Source organism: Venturia canescens, chromosome 7, assembly GCF_019457755.1.
Source record: "Venturia canescens isolate UGA chromosome 7, ASM1945775v1, whole genome shotgun sequence".
In the NCBI taxonomy this organism is placed as follows: Eukaryota; Metazoa; Arthropoda; class Insecta; order Hymenoptera; family Ichneumonidae; genus Venturia; species Venturia canescens.
Genome location: NC_057427.1, coordinates 12,355,687 through 12,372,242, shown reverse-complemented (window position 1 = coordinate 12,372,242; position 16,556 = coordinate 12,355,687). Strand labels below are relative to the sequence as shown.

The 16,556-nt window shown below is 43.8% G+C and overlaps 1 protein-coding gene across 4 annotated transcripts; it reads left to right on the top strand.

Moving 5' to 3' along the window:
- The first annotated feature begins 440 nt into the window (after positions 1 to 440).
- LOC122413992 (RING finger protein 207-like) lies at positions 441 to 14,290 on the top strand. Of its 4 annotated transcripts, none has more exons than XM_043424723.1 (8): positions 441 to 2,000; positions 2,958 to 3,384; positions 5,919 to 6,067; positions 6,176 to 6,963; positions 7,105 to 7,461; positions 7,541 to 7,823; positions 10,130 to 10,561; positions 10,665 to 14,290. In XM_043424723.1, exons 2-8 carry the CDS (start codon positions 3,176 to 3,178, stop codon positions 11,303 to 11,305), a joined length of 2,859 nt encoding a protein of 952 aa, XP_043280658.1. In that variant the 5' UTR covers positions 441 to 2,000; positions 2,958 to 3,175; the 3' UTR covers positions 11,306 to 14,290. The 4 variants fall into 4 exon arrangements, with proteins under 4 accessions (XP_043280658.1, XP_043280657.1, XP_043280660.1 ...); XM_043424722.1 differs by having other exon boundaries at positions 2,955 to 3,384; XM_043424725.1 differs by lacking the exon at positions 2,958 to 3,384.
- The last annotated feature ends 2,266 nt before the right edge of the window (positions 14,291 to 16,556 follow it).

Sequence of the window (16,556 nt, the reverse complement as noted above, 5' to 3'; positions counted from 1 at the left end):
TGTTTGCCGGATACGTTGGTGCGTCCCCGAATAGATTTGCATGAATAATGAAATATTCCTGAAAAGAAATGGCAAAGGAATCGTTAACGAGGCCGCAGTGCGGGTCTGCTTCCACGTGTTCTATTTCTCGACGAAATAACACTGACGAAAAATCTAAATAGAGGTTGGGCAAGAGCGGTTGAAGCGGTGTGTACGAGCGGAGCTCTTTCCACGGCCTTTTTGTCCTTTACCATGTAAATATTGATTTTATAATGAGCAAAAAATATTCGACGAAATAGGAGAGCACGTAATAAAAAGGAAAGGGTGAAAAATAGAAAGAAAAAAAAAAGAATTGGGAAAAAAAATTGAAGGAGCGCAATGCGGTTTCCGGTTGCCAACCATGCTCTGCAGCAGCAGGATGGACGGGGTGGGAAGGCGAAAAGCAGGGCGTTGAGAGAGGTTGAGTGCTTTCCACCCCCCGATGCTCCCTGAATTTACGAAGTGAAATACCCGCACACATTTTCACTCGCACACACTCCGAACGCGCACACGTACACACCAACACTCAAGTCGCCCACGTCCGAAAAGCGTATCAAGGGGTCAACGCGAAAAACGCCTCAAGGCTTCGGGGCGGCATGGTTCAACCCTATCTCTTTCATTCTCCAAGTGTTTTCACGTCGCTCCGGCCTCCCGCGCGCGCGCGCCCAGCCATTCCGGACTGTTACCCCCTTCGATTACGTTATAATCCTGAAAAGCCCGTCCCCCGCGACGAGTATACGAGATGGAACGAAGCAGGGATTAGTCGGGATTTCGTGAGGCATGTACTTGCGGCGATAATCAACAAATCGAGCCCCGAAATAACAGGAGCGGAGACAACGAGGTGCGAGGCGAGGGAAAACTCGCCGAGTCTCCATCGGATGCTGAAGACCTTAACAACGGAGACCATTTGACCGTTGACCCGGCGTGGAGGATCCCGAGAATGAGTTAATTTATTCTGTTGGGAACTGCGAGGATTGGAAAAAATGTGATAAAATAGGATGAACGTTGTCCGGAGGGTTGAGGAAACGTACAGAAATAGGATGCCGGCGGTGCTGGGGCTGGAGGTGCAAAAGCGGGCGCAGGGGGGGGCGCGAGGATTCGAGCCACTGGGGAGATGAAAAGCACAAGTTTAACTTTGAAAAAGCTCTTGAGACGGTTGGAAAGAAAGGGTGGAAAGAGAAAAGCGTATGTAAAATCGAGGGAACTGTGTACCGGATTTTTTCCTCCCATCCTGAGAATGTGAGCGCGGTACAACTGTCAGGGGGATCGAGAAAAAGAGAGAGCACGAGTTTTTAGGTGTGGCAAATCCATCGGTGCGAGAGTCACCAAGCCTGTACGTAATATAGAGAGACGAAAGGCCAGAGGGTGCATCGCGATGAACGGGGGTGGTGGCAGAAGGGATTTCCCACAGCAAGTTTACGATGGATTGTGCCGCTCGGCGGAGAGGGGGGCGGCCGACGGCGGGGAGAAAATCGCGGGGGTGCGCCAGCGCAAATCCAACATACGAAAACTATCCCTACTTCCCATCAATGACGTAGATACTTGAAGAAAGTGGTGGCAGTGGCGCTGGCGCGTTTACAATTCTACCAACAAGCCTCCCCTGTTCCACCAGCAACCAGTTTCGAAAACGCGCACCCCCCCCCTGGGCCCCCTCTCCCGACAACCCGGAGACGAAGCTTCGCCCCTGATGCTGCTGATGTTTTTTATTCTCACAGCTATTCCGCAAGCTCGCGTGTGTTCGCCCGTACTCCTGGATCTCGCTTCCGCACCCCTCTCCCAATCCCCTTTCAACCCGCCACTACAATCGCTCTTCCTCCCTCCCCCTCGGCCCGCTCGACGTCTCTCTCCGTCTCATTCACTCACCCCGAGCCTACGTCAGAATGACGGCGGTAAAGGAGGAGCACCAGTAGCAGCAGCACCGGGCATCCACGGATCCGGATCACTGCTGGCCGCCCCAGCTCCGAGCTGCTCTCGCACTCCGGGTATATTTTATAAACTATATTTTCTCCAACTCTTGATCTTTCTTACGTTTGTTGTTGTTGTTGTTGTTGTTGTTGTTGTTTTTTTTTTTTTTTTTTTTTTCTATACTTTTGCCATAAGGTACTTCCGTCGTTTTGTTTCGCTGTTAACGAGTTTACAAGCTGGGATATTTCGGGCGGCTCGTTCGATGGGGAAATAGCGTGGAAAATGTTGTGCCGCTAATAACGTGACGAGGGTCGACAGCCCTCGAATCTTTCTTAATTCTCGGAGTGCCAGCGATCATTGACGAGGACGTTTTGATGCAGTGACGAGAAGCCTGGTCGATTCGTTATTTCCGGCATAATCGCGAGATCGACCAGTTCAAACCTTTCAACATGTTTACATTAATCTCGAGGCAGTGGTTTTACGAAAAAAAGTGATTTTCGAAGATCGTAACGTCCCTCGAAACTGAGAATCTTCTCGAACGGCCGGGAATTCCAATCCTGCTCTGGATGTGCCGTAGAAAGAAATGAGATCGTTCGATTGCCACGAGAGTAAACAGTTCAGCACGCCCCGTCGGGCGTGTACGTCTCGGCTGGGAGCTGAGGAGGTGCGCTACTCGAAACAAAACAAATATTTTCCCGGCTCTCTCGACCACCCCGCGCATACCATCGCTCACTCCCCGATCCGATAAATCGGAGCAAACGTCAAAGCGAATATCCGAATTGTCGGGGTGAACGAGTCAAGCGAACCTTACGAATAATTGCCACTCGAGATAACTGAATCCGACGAGAGACGGCGAGCATTAATCGGAACGATTGAGAAAAGTCCAATCGGAAACGCCGAGTGTTATCTTTCGTATGAGTTCGGAGTTGACATGAATATTAAATGGGATTGTGGATTGTTGTTTGTCCTGTGAGAGGCGCAAACCGCCCTCCGAGTCGTTCTCATCGGTGCCTTTTGTATTTCCATCTCAGCAGGTTATGGCGAAAGCCGGGAAGAAGCGAGGACGATGATAAAGGCTCGATCGGTCTCGACGTCATGCTGATTGGATGGATCGCTTCAAGAGGTTGAACCTCTCGTCGCTCTCGGCCAGCAGCTCCCTCAAAGTAGGCTAAACCTCGTGGGCCCTCTTCGCCGAGAGGTCGTGACCCGATGTGATCATTCCAAGAGCGAGAAGACAAAACGCCCCCCGAGGATGGCGGGATCCGGCTCCGGACTCGGCGACGGGCTCGGGGACAACGATCCCACTTCCGGCTCCTCGGGCACACCGAGGAATCCTTTAACTTGTGGAGTTTGTCACGACTATTACAACGACCCATGCCTCTTATCGTGCTTTCACACTTTTTGCGCTCGCTGCATTCGGGGACCTCACGTTGACAACAAAATATCCTGTCCGACTTGCGGGTAAATATATACGAAAAAAGGGGGGGAAAAAAAAAGGAAAATACGCCTCGACCAGTAGGCCCGAGTGCATGAAGCATGTGCGACCGCATTGATGTGTTTACGAACTTTTTCATTTCACGAATAAAACTTGAAAAGCTCGTTGCGCCCAGATCCATTTGTTGTACAAGAATCGACGTAGCTCGATACAGAATCAAACGATAGTGGCAACAAAACAAAAACAGAAGAAAGAAACGTATTTGTTTTCACGCGGTAGATTTTCATCCGGATTTAATTTACTTTTAATTAGACGCGCCGCGAATCCAGGAAGCTCCGAGTCGTTCGAACAAAACTATTTTCATTCGATTCTCTCGCTTGACATTCTCTCCGTTTCAACAACTTTTCCACCGAGAAAGTAAAGAAAGTTGAGAGACCGATGAATGGCATCGAGCGGGGGGGGGATGAAGAAAGGGAGGAATGGAAAGAGAAATTGACAGACAGATAGAGATGGAAAGAGAAAATATTCACAGTTGCATAGCAACCCTATCGTATCTCTCGATCTCTGGCATTCATTGTTTGGCCATTCTTATTGTCTACACGGAGCTGATTGTATGCTTACGCTCTTCCTCCTCATCCTACTCGCTCCCTCTTCAACTCCATTCAACAATTCGAGGGATGTATGTACCTTTTGAAGTGTATTTGCGTCTGCCAGCAGCCCCCTCCCGACGCGCCCCTCCGCATCCCAGTAATTCAATTATTAAGGCCCACATCACTTCGGGGCTTTGACTTAGCCCTGCTTTCTCTATCGTCCAACTTTCGGCGCGCTCCCACCGCGAGTCTAATTTTATAACGCACTGATGAGATAACGCACTTGATCTCTCGAGTGGCCATTGTTTCTGTCCCGCGACTAAGTTAGTCCTTTGAGAAGGGCAACTCGACGTTCTTCGATTGGTAAACGAAACAAGCTCTCCGGGGAAAAACATTCGCACTTCGATTCTCCATTTATTCAATGCTGGATCGAATTATGTCTATGAATGCAGTTATCGCTCCTCGGTATCCTGGCTAAACAGTTTTGAGAGGGTAGTCGAATAGAAACCGACGAACCGAACGATGATCAAAGCGCTTCCACGCCAATGGATCGTCATTGAGCGTCCTGCCTTCTCTCTCGTATCAATCTAACCGTCATCCGTTTTTTGCCCCTTAAAAAGCTCCCCGGGGAGCCCTAATTCGAACTTTTATCGTCAGCCGCGTACAGATTCGTTTCCTCGATAATGTGACTCTTGATTTTATCCGCGAGCACGCGAGCTTTCTCTTTATTTTTGTTTTATTTTTATTCCAACGACCGTTCGGATCAATGGGACGAAAAGATTTGAGACTGCTGGAAGCGATGCCTTCCGGGAAAACGTCCCTGAAATGCGATCTTGAGATAATTACGGAAATCACGAAGATTAAATGAGCTGGAAAAGTTTGGCTCCGATCCTTCAAGATGATCATGGAACACGCATCCCTTCGACGCTCCCTCAATATAATCGCGTGGTTTCAAGCGTTACTAAACTTTGCCATCAGATTTCCTCTCGCGCGGTATCTCAAAGTTTTCTCCCCGTGTTATTAAAAGCATCGAAATGGATTCGATTGATACGATAGACTGTTGACCCAGTTCTAACGAAACGTCCAATGTACCGCGGCCGTCCAAAGAAACTCAATTAATCCAATTGTGAGACCAGACGTCGGAGGCCACTTCCCAAGTCCCCACCCCCGCCCCGAAACCAAATATTTTCCCTCGCACCACTCAAATTGATCTAATTTCTCACTTATGAATGTTACTCTGATTGAGTGATGAGAGTGCTCAGCCATGAATTGTGCTTTCAACCACTGAGTTGCCAGCTCGACCCTCCGTTCTCCGTTACGTCTAACTGCTCCACCGGAAGTCAAGGAATTCAATATTATTACGGACTCCGAAGAGCCAATGATAATCTACAGGGTGCACCTCAACTTTTTGCGCAGGATGTTGATGAATTTTCAAAAATGTGTACGCATTCGTAATTCCACACGTAGAAGCGCTACAGATTCGTACTTTTTCATGAAAAAGTTACGCTGTTCACTGACCCTCGAAGGGAATTGCGAGGGACATTTTTTTTCGCGATCTCAATGCGGGTTGGAGGATTTTTCCGGGTTTTTTTTTTTTTTTTTTTTTTTTTTTTTTCAATTTCTCTAGTCCGTGGTTTCGGATCAAATGAGATTCAGTTGTTCCCGAGCTGCTGGATTCGGACGAACTTTTGAGTCGGTGGGACGTATAGAGATAACGTCGAAGGGCCGATATTTGGAAGTTTTGAAAAATATTGTCCCGCTGTAGGGAAAAAATCTGGATTGCTGAAAGTGTAATGAGGGCTTCGATGTTTCGGGAGGATGCATGAACGAGAAAAGCGCACGCGTTCATACCGAACTCGTTTGATTTTATATATACATATAAAATAAAAAGCTCACGTTCCAAAAAGTATAAGCACAAAGAAACGTGAAAGGGGTAAATAAAAATATGAAATAAATTTGATGTTATCCAGTCAAATGACTCAATTGAAGGAAGGCGCGATGCTTCCACCGGTCGATCAGTTGATGCGACAGCTCGTGGAGTTGGCTAATTCGGAGAATCCACCGTGCGCGAATTGTGACAAAAGGGACAAGTCCGGAATGTTTTTTTGCACGACATGCGGTGAGTCTCGAGTTGTATGTCGATGAATAAATGTCGGTTGGGCGGATGCGATGCGAATGCACCGGTGGAGGGAGCGGTAACGAGAGGTTAAAATTGTAAATGATCCAGGTCAGGCGCTGTGCACGCTCTGTCGAGAGCCGACTCATCGGGCGAAGATGTTTTCTTCCCACGAAGTGGTGCACATGAGCAAGTGTTCAAAGGATACTCAGCGACGTTGTTCGACCCACGGTGAACTCTACATAATGTACAGTCAGAGTGCGAAATGCATGCTGTGCGCGACTTGCTTCCGCGAGACTCCGGCAGACGCGAGGATCCATTGCGTCGACATTGAGAGCGCTTGGCAACAAGCATCAAAGAAGATGGAGCGGACGGCTAATCACATCTGCGAATTGCAAGCCGGAGTCCACGACAACCTTCTCGCATTGAAGTCGCAGCTCGACGAGCTGCGCCGCTCTTTGGAGAGTGAAAAAAAGTCGCTCAACGCTTATTGCCAGGGCATGCAAGAGGTTGTTAACAAAACCCATTCGGCTGTGCTGACGGAGTTGCAGAGACAGTTCGAGACGAAGGAAAGGATGGTCAGAGCTCAGCTGCTCTCTCTGGGCTCGGCCCTCCCGGTCCTTCAGATGCATCTGATGCTCTGCACTGTTTTTACGACGGGTGCGACCAAGCACCAGTTCCTGGAGCTGGCTCATCCGATGCTCGAGAGACTCGACAGGGTCGCGCAGCTCGGCCATCCTCCGAGACCCCCCCTCGTCACTGTTCATCTCAAAAACACTTATAGAAACGATTTTGCTAGGGCTCTTCAGCCTTACGTTGGCCAGAGCGTCGGGGGAGGGCAGAAGGAAGCTCTGTACGATCACACTCACATGATGGGACAGGATCCAATCATACTTCAGGTTAGCAATCACCGAAAAATCAGGGATCGATTCAATTGAAATTCCAACTTTTTTTATTCAGCTGTAATAATTGCGCCTGGTTTATAATCATTTTTGTCAACGTTAAAAAACAAAAAAAAACACTTTGTCCTTGCTGTACAGAGCGCGAAGAGCTCCCAGAGAGGGCAGAACAAGAGCACCGGCCAGCAGCAGGACTCGAGTGCACCGTTCTCCAATCATTGCAGAACTTTTGATTCCCAGTTAAAAGAACTCAGCCAACAATTGATGGCCGTTAAAGAGCGGCTGGGGGAGTTGCACCGGGACGTGGCGGTTCTACGGAGAGCGAATACCCCGCCGTTGGGCTCGCGGTACGAGCACGTTGCCAGAGACTGTAAAATTCTGGAACAGCAGCTCGAGCATCACCAGATCGAGTTGGAAGGTCTCGGCAACATATTCGACGCTCTGTGGGAAGAGCAGCTGTGCAAAATTCACGTAGAAAAGGAAATATTCCATGCACAGGTAAACATTATTTGGGGGAGTTGGCACGCCTCGATAAAAAGGTCGGCCGAGAACGATCGTTTATCACTGAACTTTCCAGATGAATGACATCGTGACTCTCCGGGGCGAGGTTAAACAACTACAGAACTTGACCCAGCAGCTCGAGCCGTTTGTCAAGTCATTCACAGCGGGTGTCAACGCTGGCGAGATAAGAGCTGCAGCCTTGGATTCGTCCGACCAACAACACCTCGAAGCACTCTTGGATCATTTGGCACGTCTTCAAATGCAGGAATCTCAGCAATCTCAGCCAACCGCGCCTACCAAAGATTGCCGGCATTCGAGAAACACACCGACCAGCGCGGACAACGCCCTTTACATGAAAGGTGAAACAATTTAATCGGCTCATTGTCATTCCCCTTAAGGGGGAATATCAGTGCGAGGACGGGCTTGGAAATGAGGTATTTTTTGGGAATCGTTTGGCAAAACGGCTCGATCAGATCATTTGAAATTTTGTGTATTAATTTCGTTTAAGTATTGAAGAATAGAAGCAACTTTTTTTTATTTTTAGTACAGTTTTATTAAGCGGAGGAGCGCTCACAAAATGGTATCTCAATAAGAGACTCCCCGAGCACAGGTGCGACAGCAAGCATCCGAAACGAAAAATTCAAAAAAATATTATTGAATTATAGTAGTACAGATATCGCAGCATCGTAGGAAATTTGGAAATTTTGATTAGACAAAAAATACCGACCATGTTTCAAAAAAATCGAATTTTATACAAAAATTTTTCAGTAAATTGTTAATAAAAACAAAGTAAACAATTTGAAAAAAGAAAAGAAAAGAAAAAAAAACTTCTGAAGAGAGTCCTTTTTGAATGAAGTCGATTGGACAAAATTTGACAGAGTTATGCCGTCAATCGGGTCAAAAAATATCGTTTCGGGAAAAACGCGTTTAAAGTTTTGAAAGAATAAAATTGAACGATGTAACTTAAATATTAATATAAAACAAGTTCTCACCGATTAGTCTTGCTGTCCCTGGACCATGCGCAGAAGCTCTTTTGCGCCCAAGCTTTTTTTTTCACACTGACATTCCCCCTCAAGTTTTCAATCGTCATTTATTCATTGGTGAGTCATGGAATCCGGTTAAGATTTTTTCCCCTATTTTTTCGTCCCTTCTTGCCTCGGACCGGACACATCGATCGAATACTTTAAGCCGAATTCGTGTCAATTACGAGCCCTCGTAAATCCTGGTCGGAGAGACACGAGCTTAATATTCAGTCATTAAGTTTCACGGCCTTAAAATGTCAGCGTTCTTTTGCATTATTCAAAAAGCAGCCTCACTCTTAAATGGGACACCCGGTGTACCGCGAATTCGAACACATGCAAAACGTGAAATACTTTTATTATATGGGCGAGCATGCGGAGCGTCCAGCAAGAAAAAAGAGAGAAAAAGAGGGTTGAAGGGAACGAGAGCAAACGAGAGAGAGAGTGTGAGAGGCTACGAAGAAGGCAAAAGCTCGGCAGCGACACAAAGCTCCGAGAGAACGAAAGAAATATGGGCTAGGAAAGAAAGGAGAAAGTGGAATACAGAGTGGAGCCAGAGAGTATAAAGTAGAAAAAGAGAAAAAACGAAGACAAATGGCTGAAAGCGTTGCGTAGAATAGGGCGATAAGAGCTGGAGCGACGCGGATGGTCCGCAGTTGCCGACAAAGCTTCTCGAATAATGAAAGCTCCCTCTTTCCCTAAAAAGGGTAAGAGAGGGGGGAGGAGCGCGAAAAAGGAGTAAGAAAAAAGTTGCGGAGGAAGAGAAAAGAAAACTTTAAACTAACAAACTTTTAAACAAACCGTTGCGATTAGACGAAAGGGGAAAAAGAATCTTGGAAAACTGCAAGGCTCCAAGCACATTTTGGCTTTTCGTTGAGGTACATCATGCCCGAAGGATCGTATTTTATGGGAATCTAAATTGAATCGATATTTACTCCCTCAATTAAATAATCACTAAATTCATGTCAGAGTTATTCATTCGAAATTGTAAATACATTTATTCAATTTATCTCATGGCGAATGAAATTACAAGCCATTTGTTAATCGGGGATTCATCGCTGGCTGAACCCGAAATTTCATTCGTCCCTGGCGAAAATGCTACACAGTCTTTAGGTAAAAAATCGCATTAGAGAGCGCAAAGGGTCGAGAAGAAGTATTTTAAAAAGACAGGAGGCTGTGACAGGAATGACCCAGGCCAACAAGAAGACACAAAATGCCGAAATAAGCAAATGCGAAGTTATACGAGTGCTCATTACCGCAATTTCGATTAATCTTCAACACGAACATATCTTTATTACCAGTAAGACAATCGTCTTGAATTTTTTACCAAATCTTCGTTATATACTTCATTGTTATTGTGCATTTTTTCATAAAATTCGTAAGAAGCGCTCATTCGTCATATGGAAAGATAAACGATTTTTTACGCGCAGTCCCAATGCCCCTGTGTATTTGTCTTCATACATTTAAAGACTTTTATCTCGATAATCAATAATTGCAACCATAAAAATCATTGAATTTATCGATAGATAAAAAAAAAAAATATATATATAATAAAAATTGAAGAATGGATTTGAAAGTGCACTTTTGTTTTGGCGATGAGTTAAAAAAAAATTGACGATCTCGTCGTTGTTTTGTTGTGGTAACAGAAGCGAAGGAGATGCCGACCCGGTGCAGAACTCCGTTGGGAGGAGTCGGAGCTCTCCTGGACTCCGGTGGGAACATCGTGGTTTACGGGCCGACGAAGCAGCCCGACGTGAAACGAGGAGTGCTCAGTCAATTGATAGAAAAAGCTCGGCCTCGGGAGGACCGAAAAAAATCACCGGGTCGCGAGGAGGGTGCTCGTGACAGGAGCGTCGGACGGAGATCGAGGAAATCACCGGACAACGCGAAACCGAAAACGCCGCCGGGTCACGGAGGCTCTTCGTCGAGTAGTAAAGTTCGTACGTTGTATCGATCGTTGAAAGGAGCAGCGAGCTCGAGCAACGCGGTGACCGACGGCCCGGTTTCCGGCGGTCAAGATGGAAACGAGCAGCCTGAAAGGTGCACGGAATCGCAGCAACGACAGTCCCAGTCGGGCGGTGAGTTTTGTCGCGGAAATGAGCCCGTTATCGATCGAATGGAGAAACGACAGCCGGACAATAAGATTCGATAGAAATTCTTTAAATAATTTATTGTCAACAGGAGCGGAAGAGAGTGACTATCAGAGAATATCGGATGCGTCGACACTCGGAGAAGCCAAGAAACGTGTCCAGGCCCAAGTGCACGCCGCCCCGACGGACGAGCAGCAACCGACGACCTCGAAAACCGTTAAATATTATCCGATGAGCGACCCCGAGGACATTTTTTATCCGAATGAAAAATCAGGAAGCGCCGGAAGCGTCTCAGGACGCAGGAGGCGGAGAGCGAGCTGCGACAGCCTGAGCACGACAGGCTCGGGAAACAGTCCGAGATCGAGCATAGTCGATGCCACCATGGGCCAGTCCGGCGGCGCGCCTCAAGACACGAGGAAAGCCCTTTCCGTGCTCTTCGGCACTCCAGCCGGACAAACAATGTCAGTCGGCAAAGCTGCAGCGCGCGTCCAGAAACAAAGATCGTGGGAAACGTTTCCACGCCCGAAGAGCAAGCGAGGCATCAGCCCCTCCGTCATCGCAGCTGCCGAATCCAACGCAACCGGGCTTGGACAACTTAAAAAAGCTGATAGCTTCGAAGGCCACGAAGAAGCTGTCAGAACACTCGTTGCCGCCGTTCAGGAAACTCGCTCTCATCACAGGCACCATCACGCTCATCAACATCGTTATCATCGTAAGAGCAAAACAAATTAAGCTTAAGAACACACACACACACACACAAACACAAACACACGCGCATACGTTTATTAAGTTTTTCAAACATTTTCATTATCGGTATTAATCGTTAACGAGGCAATGACAAGGAATTGGAAAGGCTACGAGAACGCGGAATCGACGCCGCATCACCGATATCGATAACGCGTTGGTCGGACTATCGGAGCTGGGTTACTCGCTTCCAAACACTCCACTCCTTCGATCTAACCGTAACAACCGAAGCCACTTTTTGCCACTATTTTTTATCGGGTTTAAAGTATCTTCGATGTCATCGCCCACCGCGATTACCTCTCGATTCATATTCGAAGATATATCAGCCGATAAATACTTACTCATCAACTTTGAGAATGCAGAGTCTGAGATAGAGATTAGGTTCGATTAAACACGTTCAATGAAAGTCCCGTTTTATCCAATGTTTCCGGAAAAAACGCTCTACTCCCGTGAACATTCACGCGGGATGATCAGTTCGGACGAATTATTGAGACACCGATCAGAGTCAATGTGGCAGATCCGGTTAACTCTATTTGGAATACGTTTTCATGGAATCAAGGTGAATGCCTGATGGAGACTCATCGAATGAATGCTCATTTTTCAAAGTGCATTTAAGGAAGATCATGCGTTACTTGGATTTAAAAAAGTGACTGAACTTTTTGCTGTTTTCATGATCAATGAAACGATTACAATTTGGTCTCGTAATTATTAAAATTATGTGTTACGTATTTGATGAGATTGATAAATTTTTAATATAATGATTGCGGCTAATAAAATACTTTCGTAGTTAAATCGTCAAGCCAAATGTGACAACAGCCATTTTATATTTATATGCGTATGCATATCTATATTTTAAACTAGCTGGCTCGCATGGTGCTGTCAAACCTTCCAACGTTTGTGTCGTTATTACTCGTTAACCTCAAACAAGTGTTTTTCTTCTTCAATTCCCAAGTGATTTTCAACGGTAATAAGGCTTTCTCCAAAGCATCATTGATGTCTAAAAACATTATATTTTCTTATTCTCGTTTTTGGCCCTTCAAAGTTGGGAGGATCCTATTTCATGAAATCCAAATGGTCGCACAAGAAGAGTGCCTGCCATAAGGGCTAAAAAAATGTGATTTTCGTGAATTGTTTTTTCGATAACTAGACGGTAGATCTTATAATAATTCCGAGAATAGATGCACGCTGTATATTTCTAGGATATTTCCAAATTTCAACTCTTAGATTCGCGTGATCTTCCTTAAACAAAGTTTCATTGAAAATCGACAGTGTCGCGTTTGCATAGAAATTTTTCAGGTAAAAATCCGCACTTTTCAAACGCTCTCAATTCTTCAAATTTCATTTTCTTCCCCAATGAATCCTCCACCGAGTTTTTCGCGTCGATTTTCCTCCGAACTCCATCGCTTTACGCTCCCCGTTGCATCCCCAATCCAGTGAGTGGTTAAAAAAAATTTTTATTACAGTTATTTGAATGTTCATGATGACAGATCGTCGAAAGATGAAAATACGATTTGACAAAGCGCGGTGAATTTTCCGGGGAATGGGATATAGTACAGCGCGAAGCATAAAAATTCGTCGAAAATTGTGGATTACTCTCTGGAAAATCTCCGTAAAAAAATAACGTCGTGAAATGTAGTCACCGGTTGATGATTCTGTGAATTTATCGTTATTAAATATTCCTCAGGGTAAATCTGCCGTCGGTTCATCCATTCGGCGAATGAAACTTTGAATGAAAGTATTTTTAAAAAATGTAGCACTCACTCGACCAGTGCAAAGCTGCTGCGCGGTATTGACTCGAGTATTAAAAAAAAAAGTTACGTATACTTCGAACTTTGGCTGGTGCAACGTTTATATGCTGGCGAAGAAAAAAAGGGACAAACAGTTTTATACGTTCTGGCTGACAAGCCGCGTCGAAGTGAGCGCTCCAACTCAGCTCGACTGAGCTCATGAAAAGGCCTTTTGCTGTGACATTTCGTGTTAAAATTGTCGGCTTTATAGCGTTTAAATTATCGAGTTTAAGGAAAGCAACTACTGCAGGGATCTCTGGAGGGTAAATCGACGTAATATTATCAACATGCACAACCGTTATAGCACCGATCGACTCGATTGTGTTACAATTGTTTAATGCCCTCATGTTCTTCGGTTCAGATTCCTCGATTGGAGGGAAAATTAACTAGGAATATTTATTTTGCTCGGGGTTTTACGATACGAATTTCACAGTGATTTTTTTCAACCTCGAATTTCCCGAAATATATTTACTTCGCGACGATAATCTCACACATCAGAATTGTGCTCAAACGATAACGTTTACCTTGGAAAAAAGTTGATGATTTTTTGTCTATGGGTTAAGTCTTAAAAGTTGCAGAATCCATGAGAAAAATTCAACGAACGAAAGGTTTTTCGTATCCTTCATGTATTTTTGAATAAACACTTTTCACGAGACTAAATTTGAGCCCGATACAGGCGATGCTGAATTTCGAGTTCGGACGAATAACGAGGTTTTACGTACGAACGATTTTTCGAGACTGTTTTAACGAAACGATTATTTTATACTCCAGTCCGAACTCATCGGCAAACAAATTCAAAAGTTTTGACAAAGTTTTACAAGATTTCACGAAATATTTCGCCGCGAATGGCACACGGGAAATCCACGAATTGTTAAAATAGCCACGAGAAATACAAATGGAAACTCATTTCGACGGGACGATATTAATTGATTGGATTATTTATTTATAAAAATATTTTCAACGCCACGTTCAATGAAACTGCCAAAAATTTGATGATTCCCTTTCGAAATACATACATACGATTCTATCGAAATATAACTGTAAACTCGAGTGGGTATTCGTTCAATTTTATAGAAATTTTACTGCATCGAAGCCATATTATCATGTAACCGCATAGGATTTCCTCATCGCGTTTTTATACGAACACGCACTCGTTAAAATAAACTGAAATTTTTCGAAAGAGAAACGAATTGTCGACTCAATCGACCCCTAAAAACGAAAATCCTATGTTTCGAAATATAAAAAAAACGTCAAGTATTCAAAAAATGACGACCTTTGAAACTCGGAGCATCGAAGGGAGCATTTAGAGCCTTGATTAGTAATTACATAGGAGAAAAAATAAAAATAAAACGCAAATAAATAAGTAAAACTCATTAGCGTGCGCCCAACCATCGATTTTATCCGGGCAGTCAAAGATGCTGTTAATACGTCAGAAAAAGCGTCATATATGGAGCCAATTGCCATTTTGGAGAAAATATTTAACTTTTGTTGGCTAGAAGCTTTTCAACAAACTTGGGTAAAACTTGTTTTTACACTTGTTTCTCGACTAAACATTTCAAATACAATTGTAATTCCGAAACTTCGCAATTGAGCAAACATCTGAAAAAATTCAATCGTCTTCGAAAAATTGCTCACATTCTTTAGCGATTATTAAAATAATCATCTTAAAATATTATCGACGTATTGATCGAAAAAAAAACCGTTCTTCGACGGACGGAAATGCATCTTTGAGTCGTTGAATGACGTGAATTTGCTGATTTTTCTGAATACTTTTAAAATCCATTTCTCTTCAAGTCAAATTTTGCTCAAAACCAAAAGTGCGACGAACCGAAAAATCGATTTGAAAAATCGCTGCACATTTGTGTGTCAATTTTTGATAATTCTGCTCTGCTGATATTCACGAGTGTTCGTAACTTTCTGAAAACGGCTGATTTCTTTCAGATTTTATTGTGAACCGCCAAGTTCCGAAGTTTTTGTAGAACGAAATTATTGGAAAATTGTAAAATACAATTTGCACTGCGAATCACTGGATTTGACCCTCAAAGTACAGGTTTCTCCGTAGTGATGAAAAAGCTCCTCCACAAATTCCAGATTGTCCGAGACTTCTGGTACTGCAAATTAAAAAACGAAAATTAGCATGTTATGAAAAAAAAATTATCATTTTTCATATGATGAGCAGTTTAAATTTGAGTTGAAACTTTGGGTGGATGATTCGAGCCCTAGTGTGCTTGGAGGATCTAAAATAATTTGTTACGAAACTTTGTGCTGGAGGTGTATGGTACAAGAAACAAAAAAACTAAATTTGTATGTGACGAAGGGAGTAAATATTCCAATGAATTCGCTGAATTACCGAGGAAAGTGTGTGACGCGTTTGTAGGGTTCTTTGGCTACCAGAAAGCTACGAAAAATAATTGCCAATTAATATTTCACAAGTGTCCAGGGGGGGGGGGGGGGAGGGGGGGGGGGTGATTGAAGTAGAAATTTGAAGAAAAAAGAAACCAAGTAAATAATTTAAAAAATAAAAATAAAATAAATAAACGAAAAAACGAAGTATATCGTGAAGAAAAAATCGTCGATCACCGGAAAGTCACGGTTCGTCGACATAAATGACGTTAAAACGGATAAATAGCTAGTTAGTCAAATACACTGCCAGCCACGGTACATAACGAATTTAATCGATGGTAATTACGAGAAAAAGAATAAATGAATAAAAGTTACGACGATGAAATGATACTCGAGGAAAGAATGAAGTTATTAATCATAATAAGGGAACTTCGCGCGAGGCTCACGCAAGGACGTTATTGAATAATAGTATATATGAACAATATATATATATATATGTGTATATATAATTTGATTATATATATATATATAGATATATATGTATGTGTACATAAGAATGTGTTAAATGCATAACGCATTGACTCTGATTAATTGTCATATCGTATATACACATACGTATATATTTGACTATGTATAATATCAATGAAAAAAACCAAAAGAAAAAAAAAGAATAAAAAAGTTGTTCTTCATTTATACCTTTTGTTTTCATACCTTGGCCGAGAAATTTCGTTTTTTCGAAAGTGAACTTGATCACTGGGTCGAAAACGATTTCCATGTTTTTTTTTCGACAGAGACGTTGGTGTCATATACGATAATGGGATTGCATTGTAGACCATTTTTTTCGTTTCTCGATAACGAGTCGCATCCTGCTGATATTTCTCGATGGAAACTCTATGAAATGATCGGAAGTTTCGAAAGACTGCACAAAAGGTTTTAACCGAAGATGTTGACGTCGTTTTGACTCGGAGCTGGAAATCTAAGCGAAATTTCATAACGCAAAAATGTTCCTCGAGCCTCTAATTAGAGAGCTATCACATTGGTAAGAATTTTTCTTATTCCTCTTTGGTTGGTAGACAATTGTGCGGAGAACCGTTGAGTTAAACGTACTC

What these genes read in the sequence shown, in the direction of transcription:
- LOC122413992 (XM_043424723.1), top strand. Translation starts at nt 3,176, where the DNA reads ATGGCGGGATCCGGCTCCGGACTCGGCGACGGGCTCGGGGACAACGAT. An exon ending in GTTTTTTTGCACGACATGCG is followed by an intron (nt 6,068 to 6,175) that starts GTGAGTCTCGAG and finishes TAAATGATCCAG; the next exon opens with GTCAGGCGCTGTGCACGCTC. An exon ending in AGGATCCAATCATACTTCAG is followed by an intron (nt 6,964 to 7,104) that starts GTTAGCAATCAC and finishes CTTGCTGTACAG; the next exon opens with AGCGCGAAGAGCTCCCAGAG.